Here is a 21,422-nt window from a genome sequence, read left to right as displayed (position 1 = left end):
CCAGGAAGACTCCCTAGAACTGGTCTCTCTCCACAGACAGTGACATGGTCGATATTTTGGAATCTATAGATAAAAACCTGTTCAGCTTTGACACAAACCCAGACCAATCGTGGTCAAATTTAAACATTTGAAACAAAAAGAACTGGTGAAGAGCCACAGCCAGGAACTGAGAGGAAGGGACTTCAACGACCAGTTTCCTAAGGAATAAGTAAATAAGTTGTCCAAGGAGGCTCTCATGATGTCATTGCAGTTGATACTCTATATGTTAAAGTCAACTTTATCGTGACCAGAACACCGCTCCATGGCTGTGCTGATCCTGTGTCGAACGCCTTTTTCTAATTCTCTCTTCATGTCTATTATAGACATATCTGCCTTTTCCTGTTGTTATTGCTGTTGATTTGACATAATTTCAGACGTATTCCTGGGTGGCTGGACTGTGCGATTTATTGCACAATTAAAGCACAGGCACACATACACACACACCTTTACACACACATTCAACACTACAAAATGTGTAGTTCATATACTAATATAAATTTTGTATATATGGACCAAATTTCGATCCCTCCTTTTGTTAATGCCTTTTTCACTTTATTTTTGGATCAGTCACCACACTTATTTTAACTGGAAGAGATTTCAACCTGTTACTTAGTCCAGAAATTGACAGGCACAGTAGAGCAATGAGTCAAAGGAACTGGCAGACACTACGACATTCTTAAATAATACATACATGATTTTGGTGTTAGCAATGCTTGGCGTTCATATGACTGTAAGGTTTTTCTCTGTATGTATTACCGTAGGGTTTACCTTACAATAAAAAGCTCCTTGAGGCGACTGTTGTTGTGATTTGGCGCTGTGTAAATAAAACGGAATTGAACTGAATTGTGACTTTCAGAACAGCTCCACAACTTCACTACTGCTAGGCAATATCAGACAATTAGGTATAAACTTTTCCTTTTGGCTTTCAGGCTTGGTAAAGCTGAATCACATCCCTCACATATAACAGTCCATACAGAATCACATACAGTAGAGCAGGGATACTCAACTTCATTTGGCTGAGGCTCACATTTGGAAAAGGAAGAGGCTGGGGACCAGTTAAACTACATTCTTCATAAAATGAGGAAACTTTGAAAAAGGCTGATATAGCTCATTCTCAGATTTTTATCTATTTTATTAGCACCATTGCAATTCACCAGTATATATTTTTAACCATCTTTAACAGCATAGCTGGAATTTTTCCTATCGTGCAGACAAATATTGCACAAATTTATAAACACGTACAACTATTAACAATTCTTAGAAATAGAATGGACATAGTGCAGCTCTTTTAGTGTAAGAGATATATTAAATGCGTTGATTCTATTGCCTGGGGTGCAGGCTGTGCAAAAGCTGTACCTGGTGTAGACCTCTGCCCTCTTGTGCTCAGAGCTTGTTCCTGTGCTGCCATGATTAGTGCCTCTGTGCTGTCTTTCAGTCCAGCTTTGTCCAGCCACTGGTAGGATTTCTAAATGTCAGCCACTTCCTCTTTCTGCTGATGTTATATACTGTGCAGGGGCCTGCCTTCCTTTATGGCTCTTCCTCTTGCTCCACTTCTTTCATGGGTTTCTGCTGCCAGAGGTATTTACTTAGCACACGGTCAGTTGTGGCCATCTTGCTGATGTATTCATGGATGTCCGTTGTGTCATACTGGACAGTGGTTCTGACACTCACTATTGCCCAGCCTCCTTCCTTCTGCTAAGTGTACAGCCTCAGGGTGACGGACCTGGGGTGAAACCCTCCATGCATGGTCAGGAGCTTCCTTGTCTTAATGTTGGTGGCTTCTATCTCCACCTCTCCTCCTTTGGCCAGCTTATTATCCCAGCAGGGTATGTGACCACTGGCAGTGTGTAGGTGTTGATGGCCTGGATCTCGTTCTTACCGTTCAGCTGACTCCTCAGAACTTGCCTGACCCTCTGCAGGTACTTGGTGGTTGTAGCTTTCCTAGCATAGCACAATCCGCTCAGTTCTGGCTACCTTCCCTCTCTTTGTTTCCTCTAACTACATTTTGTCAAGGTGTGTAGTGTTACCACTATGCTAGAAATGGGCAGTTTTACATTTTGTTGTTGTCCAAGATAAGGATATGTTGTTCAAGTTAAGGACAATGCTGGACAATACCTCCCACCCAGTCCATGACATGCTGGCTAGTCACAAGCGCATGTTCAGTGAGAGACTGAGATTACCTAAATGCAAATGGCAGACACTACAGCATCTGTAGATGCTGCAGACCATGTGCAGTGTTAGTGAGGACCCAAACACAGACAACGAGAGGCAGGCTAGATTGAACTGAAAGAAACCCTTCATTGGTCAATTAATAAACAAAATAACAAGTGACTAATTGGAAGACAACACTATACAGTGTTTAAAATGTGAATGAAATTCTCACCAGATGATGGCAACAACCCATCTGCATGTGCAAAGAAATCCAATGATAGATGTCAATAAATTAAGTTATATGTATTAATGAGAAATGAGACATGGAAAAAGTATTTGCACCAGGAGCTTCTTGATGGCTACCAAAAGCTGGTTGAGGTTATTGGGGGTATCGAGTATATATATCTGAGACTGTATACATACATTTCACATTGTGCATATGAGAGAGAAAAAATCCTAAATAAATTCTAACTTGTACATCCGATTTTTTTTAAGTAATTAAAGAAAAATGAACTACACAAAAGAACACTTCAAATAAACAATTAAAAGCCCCCAAATTACTATTATATTTGTGTTTATGATGACTTTATGCAAACCTATGACCAGAGGTGGCAAAAGAAAAGAAATTCTATACTTAAGAAGAAGTATAGTTCATTGTGTTAAAAGCACTCTGGGAAAAGCTGAAGTACTCATTGAACATCTTTAGTGAAGTAAAAGTGAAAAAACACAGAAATAAACTTTGGACTTTGTTTTGTTTTATTGCAGTATTGCACTAATTTGGATACGAAATTGTCAGAGAGTCGTCAGAAAGGGGAAGTAGCACTGAGTGTGGTATGCTGCTGTAAAGCTCCCTCAGATGAGGAAGAGAAAGAAATTCCACAAATGAACCCTGACAAGGCACCCCTGTGAAGTCAAAACCATTTCAGGTGACTGCATCATGAAGCTCACTGAAAGAAGGCCAAGGGTTTGCAATGCTGTCAACAAAGCAAAGGGTGGCTAAAGTATAAAACATATTTAGAGTTATTCATCCATTTTTTCTTTGCCACATATATATTGTTGTATATTTGATGTCTTCAGCATGTATCTACATCTAGAAAGTAGTAAAAATAAAGAAAAACCATTCAGTGAGAACATGTATCCAAACTCTTGACTGGTAGTGCAAACATAAGCAGGTTAATCACAGTGTTAACAATCCTCCACAAACATATTTTGGAAGCTGGACGGCACCAGAATTTAGTTACAAGTTATACTGTATATAAAAGGGACTGGTGTAAGGTAAATATTTTGTATTTGTATACATAAAAATAAACAAGTTAATCAAGTGGGTTTGACACATTAACCTGAATTGAGATTGTAGTTTTGGTTACAAGAGACATTTGTGGAGAAAAACATGAAAATGAGGGCGTAAAATTCTGTTTAATAAACAGGTGAGAAAGAGCCTTTGAGAGGATGTATCTTGGATGACAATTGTGTCCATCAAGATTCCAAAATATCCTCTGCAAGACTTCAAACATGTATTTGAGCTCTGGTGGATAGCTCAGGTCCAAACAACAGACCATCTCTCACTGTTCCTCACACCTCAGTACTCACCACTCATCCAATGTGTGAAACCTGCTGTGAAGACAATTAAAGTGTGGCCAGAGGGGACAGATGCCGTGCTCCAATTCAAAACCACAGACTGGAATACGTTCATCCACACAGACTTGGACCAGTACACCTCATCTGTACTGGACTACATCTCCACGACTACAGACAGTGTCACCACCCAGAAACAGATCACCATGTACCCCAACCAGAAGCTTTGGATGAACTGGACCCGCAATAACGCCTTCGGGTCAGGGATGCACAGGCCTACAATACAGCCAGGGCTAAGCTAAAGAGGAGCATCAAAAACGCAAAACACCACTACAACTTTTATGCTCGTTTTGAGCGAGGGAACCCAACAACTGCAACTAAAGCAGATGTGACTGCAGATTTCATTGAACTTCGTTGCCTTGTACTTGTGACGTGTGCAATGACAATAAAGTTGAATTCTATTCTATTCTATTCAGACCAGACACCTGTGCATTGCTAACAAACAAGTGAGGACCAGCACATCCTGGATGAAGACATTGATGTCTAACTCATAAGAGTAGCAACATTTCAGCAAACGTTTGAAGGCATGGCAGGGGGGATCTGAAGGCGAACCAGTCTGGTGATAAAGATGGGTCCAGGGGAGGGATGGTCTCAAGCTAGGCAAAGAAGCTGTTGAGCCGCTCTGCTAGTGTGACGCTGCTGTCAGGGGTTGGGGGAGGAGGATCAGAGGGGGGGCTTTGGCCTTTGAAGCTGGTGACCATAACAGTCCCCGCCAAGTCTCAGGTATAGCACAGAGGCTAACAGTAGCTTCCACACAAAGTCTTTCTCTTTATTATTCACTTGCGAAAAAATACCTGGAGTAAACTAGAAAACAAAACAACAAAGCACACGTTTGAGCTAGCTTTGTTAACTATAAAATTACAAAACTTTAATAACAACATTTACTCTTCACTCCTACAGAAATAAATACATTCAGGTCTATAGCTATACCCTTGGCATCAGGGATACAAAAAAGTATTTCTGCAAATGGTAGCTCTGAAGATTAGTTAGCTTAACAACCTTAACAACCTGTTTCCGCTTGCTTTGATTTGTCCCTTTTCAGGAGTGTGGAGCATGCGCAATCATTAGCAATGACAGAGTCACTGTTTTGAAGTACTTGCTTGTTATTGGGTGAACACATATAGATCTAGTTGCTCTGAATTTTCTTTGATTCAAATACAACCAACAAGAAGGAATCATGTAACAAACTTGAACATCATATATTTATATTAACCAAACATTTTTATATTCAAGTAATCAAACAAATGCCTTAGTTCACAGCTACATCACAGCTAAGAGAGCGTAAAAGGTATTAATATTCAGCCTTTGTGATTAAAAATGATCAGATTGCTAACACAGAGCTTTTGTCTATTTCCTAATAATAAAGCATTTTTATTCTTAATCAAAGCTAAATCAAAATCAAAGTTTGATACATATAAAATTCAGAGATGAAGTTTGAGTGCTAGACATGCTTGTTTATTGTTTAAGTTTTATTTTGGTGATGTGTGTGTGGGCATGGGCCAGCCAGAAAACTCTGCTTTAAGGTCTCCACATTCACAGGCAGTGTTTGACCTCTGCCTGCTAAGTGCTCTGCTGTTTTTCAGCAGTTTGAGCATGTGACTTTTTTTTGTCTTAAAGGAAGTCATTGATCACCTAAGACCTTCTAATTCCCCACAGGATATTCTTCCCTCTGACCTTTTCAAGGAAGCTCTTCACGTTATTGGGCCTAGTATTTTACTTCTATTAAAATGCTTCCCTGTCATTACCAGATGCTTTCAAACATGCTGTTGTGCAACCCATTATTAAAAAGCAAACTCTTGATCCAAATGCTCTTTCTAACTACAGGCCAATTTCTAAACTTTCTTTTATGTCCAAAATTCTGGAAAAAGTTGTGACATTTGTGAAGAGTTCCAGTCTGGTTTTAAATGTCCTCACTGTACTGAGACGGCACTTTTAAGAGTTATCTTCTTCTAACTGTCGACTCAGGTTCTTCTGCTGTTTTAATTCTTTTGGATTTGAATGTCGTCTTTGACACAGTTGATCATAATATTATTTTATCAAAACTTGAACAGATCTTTGGTCTTAAAGGCACAGTTTTATCCTGGTTTAAATCATATCTATCAGAAAGGCCTTTTTCTGCTGCTATTGGAAAATACTCCTCTTCCTCTGCCCCTATTTGTTGTGGTCTGCCACAGTGGTCTGTTTTCGGTCCCACTCTGTTCTCTTTATACATGCTGCCTTTGAGATCTATTTTCAGAAAATACAACATTATCTTTCACTGTTATGCTGATGACATCCAAATTTACTTCCCCTAAATCCGATGTCTCTGTCCCACTGCAGTCTCTGTTTATCTGTCTATATGTTGTTAACCTCCTAGGACCTGACGTCCAAAATACAAAATTTTACTCCACAAGGGCCTGATATCCACCAACGAGGACATTATGCTGCTACTGTTCTATCAAAATTTAAAAGAATATCCTCATATGTGGCTCTCATTTTTCTTAGAAACAAAAATTAGGTTAAAAAAAATCTGGTAATTCTTTATTTTTACATTCATCGGGTCCCAATCAGCCCAAATATCAAAGAGAAATTAAAAATGCTGCTGTGGAAGAGTTCGGGTCTTAGAAGGTTAAAGACAGGTTAACACAGACTTTTCTTACCCTAAATGAAAATAAGACTGAGGTTATTGTTTTTGGAAGCCATACATCTTTGGATAAGTTAACTGATACCTTTGGTCCTCTTGCTTGTCATCATACCCACAATGTAAGACATCTTGGCTGGTTTTTATAGACTCTTTTAAATTAGAGAAGCAAGTGTCCACAGTTGTGAAAAACAGTTTTTATCAGTTACATGAAATTGCCAAAGCGAAGCCTTATCTTTCTTCTAAAGCCCTAGATAAACATATTCATGTAGATTGGACTACTGTAATTCTCTCTATTTGGGTCTTGATCACTCATCTCTCCATCGCTCACACTTAGTCCAAAATGCTGCTGCACGTCTTTCAACAGCTGTTAGAAGGTATGAACACATCACTCCAGTTTTAGCAAATGTACATTGGTTCCCTGTCCATTATCATATTGATTTTAAGATTCTTTTACTTTAAGTTTTAAATGGTATGGCGCTCAGTTATTTAAGAAAACTCCATATATAACTAAAAAAAAAGTACTATACGATCTCAGTGCTGAGGGCCTGAGGTCTTACAGCCTAGGTCTTGATTAAAGGACCACCTCCATCCTAACCACCACCTCTTCAACACCCTGCCCTCTGGAAAAAGGCTCAGATCCATCAGGTGCAAAACCAACAGACCAAAGAACAGCTTCTTCCCGGGCTGTCAGAACTCTTAATGCAAACTAAGAGTGTGTACAGACTTCCCCAACACATCCACCCTGACACTGCTGTTGATCATCTATGTGCAATATCTCAGTCTTTCCATGTTCTCTGCAATATTTTTGGCTCATGTGCAATTATTTTGGTCCCAGTCTGTTTCAATGTTTCCTACACATACACCATGTATATAGTTCCACTCACATATGTATACATATACACTGCTTTTTATTTTATTCTATTTATTTAATTATTTATTTATTTATTTTCCGCCTTCGTTGTATATTGGTTTCTCTTCTTCTTACTTTAGCACCTTTGTGGTCCAGCTACCCAATTTCGCTGTGCAGGAAACTGCACAATGACAATAAAAAGCTCTAAGTCTCTAAGTCTAAGTCTAAAGCGTAGAGGAGATCAGGCCTTCGCAGTTGCATCGCCTAGACTCTGGAACAACTTGCCACTTGATGTTCGTACTTCCGAATCTAGACAGTCTTGGTGTCAAGTCTTAAAACTCACGTTTTTATGTTGGCTTTCATTAAGTTCAGCTTGAGTACCATCAGGCTTGTTTTATGTTTGTTTTCTGTTAAATATATGGTTTTTGCCTAAGCTCACATTTTATTTTTCTGTATTTGATTTTCTGTTCTTTTCTCTTGTTTATTAACTAATTGTGAAGCACTTTGCACAACTTTGTTGCTTTTAAATGTGCTATAAAAATAAAATCGATATTGACTGATATATTACAGGTTACCCTAGCCATAATAAAAGCCTGCTGTCCAGGCTACGAAAAGCATCCCAGAAATAATAAGAGCCACGAACAATAGGGGAGCTATTGTTAACAGGAGGGACTGATAGGACCTGCAAGGCTACTCAGGTTTCTTCATATCAGAGTTAGCAGAGAAGACACCTGGACTTTGAGGTAGTTAGCACTGGGCAACTAATCAACTTCCTTTATAGAGGTTTCGTGGGCTAGTATGTGCTTTCTATCTGAGGCAGACAGGGCTCACAGCCAATCCGAAGAACTGTGCGGTTGGACAGAGGAAGATACAGTATCTAGGGTACCACTTGGGACATGGGCAGGTGCACCCTTAGATGGAGAAGAGCGCAGTCATTGGCTGAAGACCTGCATCCCAAGACCAAAAGTGGGGTCATGTGGTTCTTAGGGCTGGCTTGTTATTACCACTGGTTCATGCCGAACTTTCCAAAGCTGACCAGCCCCTTGACTTGTCTGATTCGAAAGTGTGACCCAGATCTGGTCTGGTGGACAGAGCAGTGCCAGGCAGCATTCATGCAGGTGAAGGAAGCTCTCTGTGGGGAACGCCAGCTCCACACACCCAACTTCTCCCTCCTTTTAATTCTGCAGACTGACACCTTGAACAGAGGGTTGGGGGGCATTTTGGTCTCCAGGAAAGAGAGACCAGGAAACCAGGTACAGGGAAAAGGAGTGCCTGACCATCCAGTGGGCGGTCGACTAGCTTTGTTATTACCTCCTGGACTGCTCTTTCACCCTCTGTTCAGATCACACTCCTACAGTGGTTGTGCCCCTCGCAGGAGGCCAGATGGCTCCCCAGCCTAACTCGGGCAATGGGGGTATGTGGCAGGGTGTGGTTTGTGGCTCAGCTACAGGGGAGGGGTGGAGCAGTGGGTTGTCAGGGGAACCTGACCCATGTGCCTTCTTGTAACATGCTTGCCCTGTATGAACAGGATGCTGGGACCTGAGAGCAGGGTGGTGTGCTGCACTAGAGAGAGGCAGCTGGCAAACTGTACAAGCAGAAAAGTGAAAAAACACTGGACAGAAAATGTTCAAGTGCCTGTAATGCTGCATGTGTTGGATTCCTTCTATCACAGGAAAACTCCCATGCACCCTCAAATATCCTTGAGAAGATAAAGGGCTGGTCCAGTGATCTTTCAGCAGTAGGCGTCTGAAGCAGTTCATCTGTCCAAATGGTTCAGCTACTTCATTACTGCAGGTTCATACAACAGTACACACTTTAAGCCTTCCTTTGCTTTATTCCATATTCATTTGTGTCAGCATTTCTGCTCTGTCTCAGGGGCTATTCAATTTAAATGCAACATGCTTTGTAATGTCTGTGCACAGCTGGCATTCCTATTTAGGTTTATGCAATGCTATACAAGCCAGCGGATGACATTACTTCATTTCTATTCATGTGCCTTGCTACCAATGTGCAGCAGTGCTGCCGCCCCCCTTTCCTCCTACTTCTCCTCCCATTACCTCTTTTGTGTCTGAGTTAAAATGTTGTGACCTTTTCAAATCATTAAGTCTTCCTGTCTGCCTGTTTTTATGGCCTTTCCCCATACAATTCTGTTTCCCAGCTGCTGGAGACTTTGTGACAAGCTCCAATGAGGAATGTCAAAATTTATATTTCTCCTTAACAGGCTGTAGTTTTCCAAACAAATTTTTCTCCCACAGTTAATTATTGGGCCATGCTGGTGACAAAAAGTCTCATTGTGGTTTCATTACCCCCTTTAAAGTTCATTTATAAACAGCAAATAATCTTAACCCCAAGGGAATTTATATAAGTGCAGCTCTTCCATTCCTCACATCACAAGGAACAGTAAAATAGTTGTACTTATATGATGACTTTTATTTATCTTTGAGGTTACAAAGGGTTTTTTCCCCTGTATTTTTGTCCAAGAAGAGAAAAAACAAAAACAAAACAACAAGAACAAATAAACCCCTTCACTACAATAGGGTCACAATTCACGGAGGAAGTCTGGGTAAAGATAATAAAATAGATTTTTTGAGTATGTAATGATTCAAGGTCTTAAGTTAAAGGTCATGTATTAGAATGTTTTAATAAAAGCAGGCTGACGTCATCATATTGCAATATGAAAATAGGCAGACAATAGCGTGTTGTAATTTAAAAAATGTTTAAAAAAAACATACATTTTAGTATATCCGTCGCCTTTTGGGGGGAGTTGTGCTCTGTTGGTCCTCCTGTTTGGTTTGGGGTTTTTTTTAGAATTGGGGGGGGTCGGGATATGGTTTTGTCCAACTTTTGTTTTAGTACATCAACAAGAGAAGCAATTTAAGCAAAATTACCAAAATACATGTGGTCGTATTTTAGACATGACACTATACTTTTGAAATACTTGAATGATATTCAGAAATCATATTTAATTTCCATTCAATGTAAGGTAACAAACTGAAGTAAGACTGAGGTTAAATTTTTAATTGAATTAGAAAAAGACAAACGGCTCAAAGCATGAACTGTATATCCGTGGTAGCCCATGGTACTGAGTTTGATGTTTGTCACACTAAAATGTTTCACATCATCAAACAAATTGAAATATTAGACAAAGACAACACAAGTAAATACAAAATGCAGTTTTCTGAATGAATGTGTTTACTATTAACAGGAAAGAAAATTCAAACCTAGCTCTGCGTGAAAAGCTGATTGCTCATCTTGTTGTAACATAAATTAACTGTCTTTGGAAAATTGAGTCTCTAGCCACACACAGACCTGATTACTGCCACACCTGTTCTCAATCAAGAAATCATTTAAATAGGACCTGCCTCACAAAGTGGAGTAGACGCAGGAACAAGTTTGTTTTTTGTTTTTTTTTAAGTTAGAGTGCATTCAGAACCAGGCTTTAAGACTCTGTACAGGTGCAACAAAATCAACCCCATCAGCTACACTTCAGATGGAAATGTGAGAAATGCCTCTTGATATCAGAAGAAAACCATTTTCATTAAATTACTGGGTGAATTTGCAAGGGCATGGACAGGATCACCTCACACAGGAAACACTTAAACCTTGTTGGGAGAAAGAGGTGTTTGGGCTCAAACTGTGGTCATAAATATTTTGTACTTGTAAATCAGACTGCGTAGTTATGAACTGAGTTTTGTAACCTTGTAAACCAAAACATCTGAAAATGTTATGTTTGTGCATCTAGAATGTGTGTGTGTGCAAAAAAGATTTGTTTGTACTTGTTAAGGTCTATTTACAAATACAAAGCAACAAAATGTGGGCTCTATCTAATCCAGCGGTCTCCAACCTTTTTTGCGGCAGAGACCGGTTTATGCCCGACAATATTTTCACGGACCGGCCTTTAAGGTGTCGCGGATAAATACAACAAAATAAAACTAGTACCGGTACCGAAAAAAGAAGATTTACTCATAACACACGTGAAAAGACCCAGGAAAACCGAGTTAACGATAAAAATGATAACAAAATAACGCTGAAAACCGATAAAAACCCTGAAAACTATACATTTCTCACCTGAGCCTCTACTCTCGCGGCCCGGTACCAAACGACTCACGGACCGGTACCGGTCTGAGGCCCGGGGGTTGGGGACCGCTGAGTTAATCTAGCGATTTAAGTTACATTTGCTAATGTTTTTGAAGCTATGTAAATAGGTAAGAATAGTTAATAATTCTACAAAAATGTAAATACAATTCATACTTTCCTTTTTCACAAGTAACTTGCATGTGCTTCCTCACTGATAAAGCTTCCATCCAGTTAACAACAGTAGTTGGTGTGAGGAATAATATCATTACAACTGAGCATGGAGGACAATGACAAGTTATTTAGTTACATTAATTTCAATGATTTTTGTTAAGAAAATACACAGTGTGATGATGCTTACATTAATTGATTCGACCTTTTTATGTTAAGAATTAGTTGAAAATATGTTTTGTGAACTTTTCTCTCAGAACTGCTGGCGTACACCCACTACTGTGGTTGTCTCAGTGAGCCTGTGTGGAGACAGTGACCAGATAACCAAGCTAATCACACATCATATAAAATACTGGTTGATAAGAAGGCAACATGAAAACATTTTCTAACACATCTTTATTTGCTGCTGCTTTCAATTTATTATGCTCTGGAAATTAATATTTAATTTTAGACAGTATTACATAAAATACCTTTTAAAAGCTTTTTATGACAAGATAAACAGCCTGGTGACTTCATTTGACAAAGTCGGTCCACTGTGAACTTCAGTTCAACCTGAATTGAAGATGAGCATTCCACATCTGATCACACACTAAAATATCTTGGAAAACTGGCTGGAAATTAAGTCCACTGGAGAGAGCTGCTGAATGAAGAACAAACTAACCAGACAATACATCTCATAAATTATACATTACTTCTTGACTGTAGCCTTGAGCATATTACCTTAGCTTGTCTCATATCAGGACAACCACAGACTGAAGTGATAACATTGATAATAACGGCATTAATTACGACATCCTTCGAATTTCATCCACTCTAACAATTACAAAACCCTGGTGTTGAATGGAAAGGCCATGTTTAAAGGGTTAGTGGACTTCCTGAGTTCAGCCCTAGTGACAACTAGCTATTTTTCATCCTCATACAGTACTTCATCTATGGGCACATCATGGTTATCAACAGGTACTTTTTCACAAAGCTGCTCTTTGAAGGCCAAGGCAATTGTGTAGGGCTTGCCTTTGGGGTGTTTCTTGCAACGCTCCAGGTAGTTATCATAGAAACCCTTCCCTCGTCCCAGTCGGTTCCTGGCACGGTCAAAGCCCAGCCCTGGCATCAGAATCAGGTCCAGACCTCCTGGATTGTGCAAGTAGACAGTATAATTACTGTTAAAGTTCTCATTGTGTCTGTAGATATACATCCTAACTCAAAAAATCCTGTTTAATCTGTATGTAGGAAGGAAAAACTGAAGTCCTTGTATGTTCCCCTGACAGATTTATGCCTAAGATAATAAAAGCTCTTGGTCCCCATTCAACATTTGCTAAATCGTCTATCGGGAAACTTGGGGTAACCCTTGATTCCGGTCTCATGTTGGATGTTTATGTCAAGTCTCTGGTTCAGTTTTGCTTCTATCACTTAAGAAACACTGCCAAATTAAGTCCTATTGTATCACACACTGAACTGTAGATTGGTATTCATGCATTCATTTCATCACATCTGGATTACTGTAATTCATATTTATTTTTCTAATAAAAAACTCCCTCTAGGTTGTTCGAAATGCTGCAGCAGTGGACCCTGAATTCACATTCCATTCTAAGATTCTGGTTCTGACTTTTAGAGCTCTTCATGGGCAAGCACCAGCTTACATTATTGAAATTCTACACTCTGTGTCCCTAGCAGGGCCCTGAGATCATGTAATCAGGGCCTACTTGTTTCAAGGCTGAGAGCTAAGGTAGACAGAGCTTTTGCCACCATGGCCCCCAGACTCTAGATTTCTCTTCCCCTAAGCTTGAGATCTGTCGATTCATTAGTCTCTTTTAAAAAAACAGCCAAAAACTAATTTTTTGCGTTTGGTTAACTTTTTGAATCATTACTGAAGACAAATGTAGGCTTTTAGCACACATTGACCCAAACATTTTTTGTTTTAACAGACTTAGTAATTGTTGTTTTTATTGTCTTTTTGTTTTAGTCCCTGTTTTTATTTTATTTTTTAATTTTATTGCATCGTAGTTGTGCATCGAATTGTAATCGCAAAGGGTTCAATTGCTAAAGTAAATAGTGAAGGAGGTAAAGGACAACCTTTGAAGGCCAACGCCTCTAGGAACGGGGTAAGCAATTTAGTTTTCTTTTTTTTTTTTTATATACATCAGTTGGTAGACCAGTTGGTCCAACTTTTTTCCCTGTTTTCATCCTGTTTATGGCTGTTTCTGTTTCTTCCTTGGTAATCACTTGTTACAAGTGGTGCGCATCTCCCTTTTCTATAAAAGCAAAGAAATTATTTCCATTTTCTGTTTCTATTTCAGTAATGTATAGTTTTGCATAGTACATTCTACAAGGGTTGTTGATTTCCAATGGATCTATGAAATGTCCTGATTTTTAAAAATCTGATATTAGATCTTAATATAATGTTCTGAAATGCCCTGCAAAATAAACTGCGTTACTCAAACCATGTATACTCTGTGGTTTAGAGCAGGATAAACAGGTTAGCTTGCAATACTGTGGTGAATTCGAAGTAAAGCACTGTCTTGAACTGGTGTGCAGTGGCTGTGGTGTTCATGGTCGGGGTTAGGTTACATCAAGTGTAACAGAGAATTTGATTTGAAAGTTGAATTTTAGACCACCCACATTCAGTGTAACAATTGGTTAGTATTAAGGTGTGTCTGCCCCTATTGCTCTTATTAATAAAAGTGTCTTGTGTGTGTGCATGCTAACCTGAAGCCAATGCTTCCTCTCTGCTGTTATCATCCTTAGCAGGTTGTCGGATATTCCAGGAGGTCAGAGGCAGCGTCTCTATGTCCTGCAGACTGTTGACCTTCAACATGTCCATATGACTGCTAGTACTCTCATATCTAGGAATGAAGCAGCTTTTACCACACTTAAACATGTCCTTGATGATTTCCTGAGTATTTAATTCATCCTTCATACTCAGAAACACAGCAATCCGCTGAGAGGACATGTACTTGGGGTGACTGAACAACTGAAAGAAAATACAGATGAAGAGAAAATCAAGGTTCTGAATCCTTAATCTTCCATGAGTAAATTAATTTAATTAATTTAATTGAAAATACACTGTAGATCTGAATGCTCAAAGTAATTAAATAAATTAACTAATGTGAAATTATTTTTTAAAACAGTGATAACTCAAAAAGCTCAAGTTTATCTAACATTTTCTTACATTTGAGTTAATTCAACGTATTATTTTTGACCAACTTAACTTGTTGGGCCACTCTTTGCGACTTGCAAATAAGGACTTGCTACTATCATTTATATCATTTAATTGTACTTATTTATTTCACTCCTATAGCAGTAATCTTTAGAAGGTTTTTGGGTCAATTTGACCAGAAATATCTTTAGTCTAAGATACACTGCCAGTAAAAGGTTTAGACACTTTTTTCTTTAATTTTTAGGACTATTTACATTGTAGATTCTCACTAAAGTCATCAAAACAGTGAATGAACACATATGGAATTATGTAGTAAAAACAAAAGTGTGAACGCAGATAAATGGCCTACAGAGTTGCAGAATGGGATGAGTTTCACCTTGGGTGTGTTGTCCATTACTATGAGAAAAATTCAGTCCTTATACAACCATTGCAAGAGCTTTGTTTACATTGGCAGCAATAAGTTGGACTTGTTCCAGTGGGTGTTGGACTCCGCCTAGGCTGCCCTTTGTCACTGATTCTGTTCATAATTTTTATAGACAGAATTTCTAGGTGTAGCCAAGTGATGCCAGGCTTCCACTTTGGTGGTGTCAAAATCTCATCTCTGCTTTTTGCAGATGATGTGGTTCTGTCAGGTAGTGGCCTCCAGTTCACACTGGAGTGGTTCGCAGCTGAGTGTGAAGAAGCTAGAATGAGAAAAAGCATCTCCCAAGTCTGAGGGCTCAGCAGGAAAAGTGTGTAGTGGCCACTTTTGGGACAAGTTAGTTCCCCGACTGGATGAGTTTAAGTATATCGGGGTCTAATTCACAAAGTGGGGGTAGAGGATGATTGACGGATGGCTTGGGGCCCTGGCTACAGCGATGCAGACGATATACTGGTCAATTGTTGTCAAGAGCGAGCTGAGCGTAAAAGCTGGAGCCAGAGTTCAGCCATCCAGGAGGGGCTCAGACTAGAGCCGCCACTCCCTCACATCGAAAGGAGACAGTTTAGGTGGTTCCTGTATCTGACAAGGATGCCTTCTGGGTGAGGTCTTCCGGGTATCTCCCATTGGGAGGAGGCCCCGGAGCAGACCTCCATGTCAGGTTCCATGTTTTAGCCATTTCTGGATAATGCATCAGTTTTTCACACAGGTCCATGTAAGTTTGGATTCCCCCCCTTAATAAGAAACACCTTTATTAGAAACTGCATTTTGTGTTTGTTTGTTGCACAGTGTATTGCTAGATAAAGGTCCAGCTGCCGAATTTTCAGACAGAGAAAGGAGTGAAAGATGTAACGTAAAGACTACTCAGTGACACTTGATAAACTACCAATTTATCAAGTGTACCAATAAAATTACATGGAAGGCCATAATTTTTAAACAGATACTTGATCCGTGTGTAGCGGCAGGTTAGCGGATCACAGCCTGTCCACTAACAAAATCGACTGTAGCTGACATTAGAAATGACTGTGAGCCGTTAGCATTTTCCCCACACTGAGCCACTAAAACAGATCTTTGTGTTACTCCACCTGCTAAATCTCACTTTGACTGTTGTCATTTTTCTGTTTAGGTGTGGAAGCAAAGTCACCCCCAACTATTTTTTTCTATTCCCTTATTGCTTGTGTCATAAATAACAGTTTCAAAATAAGTACATTCATTAGCATTAGAATTTAGATTTACATAACAGTTCTATTTTCTTATAAACATATTATTTTTGTTTTACAGTAATATATGAGGAGGTCTAGCTACCAGTGCGTGAAAGTAGTTGGTAGAAGTGTCCTTTTTAAACTTTTCAGAGCTTGTACCTTTTCACTTTTACTTCAGTAAAGACGTTGAATAAGTACTTCAGCTTTTGCTGGAATAATTTTTTTAACACTAGCATCTTTACTTCTACTTAAGTACAGCACGTCTGTGCTTTTGCCACATCTGTATACACATGTATTTGCATATATGTAAAAATGGCAATCTTCTTTTTCGGCGAAGTCTTTATAATACTCGCAGAAATGTTAGAATCTGGGGATGCAACATCTGAGACACATAGACTGGTTTCCATGAACATTTCCATGAACATTTCCTTACCTTCCGTGAAACGACAAGAGACTGCCGTCGTTTCTCGTCGTCCGTCGCTGTGGCAACCCGTCGCTTTACTTCTTTCCTCAGGGCTTGCTTTGCTGCTCGCAGTGCGGCCATTCTAACATTTAATTAAGCTAAATGAAAAGAGATGATTTACATTAAGTTTGAGCACGTCTACTGGCAAAATCTTTGGTGCCGAGTTGTGTAACAGACGGGATTTCGACATCTAGCTGCTTCATGCAACTGTCCCAACATTAAACACTAACAGGCTTGTCAACACAAGACTGGCACTGTGACGAGTAAACGAAGTAAAATCAGGACGACCCTGAACCGTAAAAGATCCGTAAACATTACAGTAAAGCTGTGGCGGACACCACTACCGAACATGTTTCTTATTTTGTATTTTAAACGTACTTCGTCCTCGTTTTTGCCACGTTGCTGCCCCCACGAGTGTTGGAATGTCATCACTGCGTTTTTTTATACTTACAGTTAAACAGTGACGACGTATAAGGGTGCGCGCGCATACTTCTGATGACGTAGCCACTATAGACTAGGGCCGTTTGTACTTGCCTTCTCGTGGACTTGTGATACGTCATCAGTCGCAGACCAAGAATGCGTCAAGTAGCCAAGTACGCTCAAAATTCCCGGATGTGCTCTCGCTATGTGTTCTCCCATTCTATCGAGCACGCATCGGTGCTGATTGGTGTAGACTTGATGCAGTCAAATATCCCAGAATGCATTTCGTCCAAAACTGAAACGCGGCAATGGCGGAGGAGAGTGATAAAGGCTGAATTCGTCCTTAATTACCTTTTTTTCTTCCTGGTGCTTATTGGCATTTAACAAACAACGAATTGGTATATTACTGCCACCAACTAGAGTGGAGTGTGGACTGGATGTCACATAAGGATTAGATCCAATCATACAAATGTGTTTGTCTTAAGTATTGTGTGATAACTTTTATTTCTTGAGTTATTTCCAAGAAACTCAGTTAAATCTAGTTTCAGTTTAATTCTATTTAGGCTTTGAACCAGTTGTCTTCTTTTTTCCTCATGCCTCTCGACAGTGTAGTATAGCATGCTGTACTGTCTCATTATCTGCACAATACACAGCACATTCTCCAGTGCAATGGTTCCCTAAAATAAATAGTGTGCTGTTTAGCCAGGTGTGCCCAAAGCGGTCTCCTCACCTGTGGATCGACACCCCCTGTTTCTGACAAGCAGTCACTACCCCCTACTTAAGACAGTGGCCGAGGGCCATTCCTCGCTGGATTGCTGACCTACCTCGTTAGTGAATCACCAGCTCATCTCAGTATTTTCTGACAAGCTAATAAGCGAGTTATCGTGAGCGATAACTCAATTTATAAAGTAATACATACAGAGAAAAGACTGCTGTATTTACTGTAGCACACAGGTTTCCAGCTGTTTTAAGCCGCATGATACCTGCTGAGAACACCTGAGGCCCAGCACATTGTTTTCAAAACCCCCACTGGCTTTCAACACTCAGTGGAAATTAAACATGAGATTATTGCTGATGAATAATGTTTGGTTTATTTCAGTATTTTATTTGATTCCGAGCAAATCGGTTTTAGCCAAGATTAAAGTTAGTTTTATTGAACCCTAATGTCTCACTCAAGAGTTGTCAGTAAATTTGGAAATTAATCTTTGCTCATCTTAACTGCTTGGTGTAGTAATGTGCTATTCTTATTTTAACAATTTATTAAAGCTAACATTGAAAATATTTTAATCCAGGAGCAAAGTGCGAGCATTTTCACCAGAAACAGAAACATCTGGTAAAGCATGATGTTGTTGTACATGGAAATTTAAAAAAAAAAAAAAAAGGGGGGGGGGGGGGGGGGGGGAGGGGAGTAATATTAACTCTATTCTAAACATTAGCTGTCTGTACATTTTTGGAGTCTACTACAAATAATAATAATAATAATAATTCTAACATCCACCATGTTATAAAAACTCTGTTAAAGGAGAGTTCCATTGTACCATGTAAAACTAACTTAACATCAAAACATCAACCACTTAACAAACTCTGAAAGCTTTTGAGTTTATTTGTCTCCTCATAAGGAAAATGAACCCAACAATTTGTTGGGACTCAATTGGATAGCTCATTTTACAATGTATTTTAATAGAGTGAATCTTCCTTCAACCTACTCTTTCAGTTCTAAGTGCTTGCAGATACGCTACAGACAGCATTTAAAACATCAGCAAACATTGAGCTTTTGAGTACGGAAGAGGATTAGGGGCACCAAAAAGAAAAAAAGTGGGCATGTCTTTTTTTCTTCTTTTCCAAGAACTCTGAGATTAAAATCAGAATTCTGAGAAAAAATAATTCTGGGGAAAAAGTCAGAATTCAGACTTTTTTCTCAGAATTCTGGAAAAGAAAAAAAAAACAAAGACGTGCCCACTTTTTTTCCCCAGTGGCCCTAATCCTTTTCTGTAATTGAGCCTTTAATCAGCTTTTACAGTTTTTCCCAATTGTTTACACACATTTTTTGAAAGCATGCCTCATATTGTCAGAACTCTACACACAAATCAAAAAAACACAAACACAATGGGCAAAACCCTTCAATTGTCCTGCAAAATGAAACTCTACATTCAAAACAATGTAATTTCTTCTTACAAGAAGTCTCAGACCAGGCAACAAAAGAAGTTTGACTTGTTGTACGTTGGAAACCACAGCAAAATACAGAGCGTGTCCCAAGCGGCCAGAAGAGAGGAGGATATGATACCGAGGATGTGGACAAGTGGGTGAAGAATTTGTCTGACAGACAGATCACCCAAACAGAGAAAAACATCCTTGCTAAAGGGTTGAATTTTGACAAATCCAGCTAGTGGAGCTGATCACAGCCACAGAAACAGCAATTTGAAACAACAATATTACAGAAGTGGAAGCAGAGCAACTACGGACGAAAGTTTCGGCCTGTCTCAGCAATGCAAAGCCCCCAGCATCCAACATCACCATGGAGGAGAGGAAGGCACTCACATCACTTAGTAATGACAACAACATTATCATCCTTCTGGCAGACAAGGGTAGGTGCACAGTATTGCTAAACCAGAAAGACTATCATGAGAAAATACTTATGAGCCCCTGAAATGAGACCCAGGAAGTGGCTACAAGAAGAGGGTGATAGACTGTCTGAAGCAGTTAGAACAAGACAAGGCTATCAACCGGACCTCATACCACAGGCTATATCCAGGGGAGTCTACACCAAGTCTGTATGGTTTACCAAAGATACACAAACAAGGTGCACCTTTAAGACCGATTGTCTATATGATCAACTCGGTCACCTATAACATCTCCAAGTTTCTGCCTTCGATCCTCAACCCATTGGTAGGCAACTCTGAGCACCACATCCAGAACACCCTGGATTTTGTTGGGAAGGTGAGAGATGTCATTATGGAGGCAGATGAAACCATGGTCTCGTACGACGTTACATCTCTCTTCACTTGCATCCCAGTCACGGAAGCGTTGGAGGTAGTTCGTAAGAGATTACAGGATGACCCCAACCTCAGCAACAGGACCACTCTCAGCATCGACCAAGTGTGTTTGAACTGTGTCTTCATTCCACCTACTTCACATACAAGGGTCAGTTCTACAGGCAGAAACATGGGTGTGCCATGGGCTCCCCAGTTTCACCCATCGTGGCCAATTTGTACATAGAAAAAGTGGAAAGGAGGCCTTTGTTATCCTCCCCTGGAACACCACTAAGCCATTGGTTCAGGTATGTGGATGACACCTGGGTGAAAATCAAATCTCAGGACGTTCCACAATTCATGGATCACATTAACTCGGTGGACCAACACATCAAATTCACCAGGGAGGATATGAAAAGTGGCAGGTTAGCCTTCTTAAACTGAGATTTCCATCAGCAATGGGGGACATCTAAAAGCTGATGTGTACTGGAAACCTACGGATACGAATCAGTATTTAAGGTTTGACTCTCATCATCCACTGGAGCATAAACTGGGCGTCATCAGGACGCTACAACACAGAGCGAACACCATCCCCACAGACACAGCAGCCAGGGAGGCAGAAGAACATCACATCAAGAAGGCCCTGAGTAAATGTGGTTATCCCAGCTGGACTTTTGTCAAAGCTGGGAAGGCGCCTAAAGAAAGCTCCAGCAGATCCAGGAGAGAAGGACAACTGCTGCCTAAATGAAAATCCTTAGTGATCCTGTACGTGTCAGGAGTATCGGAGCAGTTGAGACGCATTTTTTCTAAACACCGAGTCTCTGTGGCTTTAAACCCCAAAACACGCTGCACCAAAAATTGGTCCACCCCAAGGATCGGGTCCCCCGACACAAGTCATTATGCAAATGTCCTGTTTATAAGATTGAAACCTGCAGTCAGCTGAGACTGAAGACGTCACTTGGATGAGTGACCAAACGTTTCTCCCACAAAACGCTGCGTCCAGTTGAACAGAATCAACTTTTGGAGAATATAATTTCTTCTCAAAATGGCATTTTGTTTTCAAATGACACACACAACCCATCACCAGTTGAACACTGATGTGCTTAATGTAAAACACTATGACCATTTCTTCTCCAGTCATCATAATGACTTACTTTAAGCCTTTTTTTGTTTTGTGTTACACTTACTACAGACAGTACAATGGCCTGTCAAACAATGGGGAAAAACTGTAAAAGCAGAGATGGTGTCAGTCT

At 39.9% G+C, this 21,422-nt stretch overlaps 1 protein-coding gene across 3 annotated transcripts; it reads right to left on the bottom strand.

The window, feature by feature from the left end:
- Window positions 1-11,920: 11,920 nt before the first annotated feature.
- Window positions 11,921-17,321, bottom strand: mthfs (5,10-methenyltetrahydrofolate synthetase (5-formyltetrahydrofolate cyclo-ligase)). Of its 3 annotated transcripts, none has more exons than XM_084923171.1 (4): window positions 17,232-17,321; window positions 16,751-16,878; window positions 14,247-14,511; window positions 11,921-12,671 (listed from the first exon to the last, which is right to left on the bottom strand). In XM_084923171.1, exons 2-4 carry the CDS (start codon window positions 16,859-16,861, stop codon window positions 12,445-12,447), a joined length of 603 nt encoding a protein of 200 aa, XP_084779297.1. In that variant the 5' UTR covers window positions 16,862-16,878; window positions 17,232-17,321; the 3' UTR covers window positions 11,921-12,444. The 3 variants fall into 3 exon arrangements, with proteins under 3 accessions (XP_084779297.1, XP_084779290.1, XP_084779283.1); XM_084923164.1 differs by having other exon boundaries at window positions 17,159-17,246; XM_084923157.1 differs by lacking the exon at window positions 17,232-17,321 and having other exon boundaries at window positions 16,751-17,218.
- Between the last annotated feature and the right edge of the window lie 4,101 nt (window positions 17,322-21,422).

Source organism: Perissodus microlepis, chromosome 1 (genome assembly GCF_051167445.1).
Source record: "Perissodus microlepis isolate ML-2025 ecotype Zambia chromosome 1, ASM5116744v1, whole genome shotgun sequence".
Taxonomy (NCBI): Eukaryota; Metazoa; Chordata; class Actinopteri; order Cichliformes; family Cichlidae; genus Perissodus; species Perissodus microlepis.
Note: the sequence above shows the minus strand (reverse complement) of the source record. Positions and strands in the feature narration are given on the sequence as shown.

Bases quoted from the DNA above. Each gene is read 5' to 3' on its own strand.
- mthfs (XM_084923171.1), bottom strand. From the start codon at position 16,861: ATGGCCGCACTGCGAGCAGCAAAGCAAGCCCTGAGGAAAGAAGTAAAG. The intron at 14,512-16,750 runs GTAAGGAAATGT...ATTTTCTTTCAG, and splicing joins CTCTTGTCGTTTCACGGAAG to TTGTTCAGTCACCCCAAGTA. The intron at 12,672-14,246 runs GTTAGCATGCAC...TGCACAATCCAG, and splicing joins AGAGGAAGCATTGGCTTCAG to GAGGTCTGGACCTGATTCTG.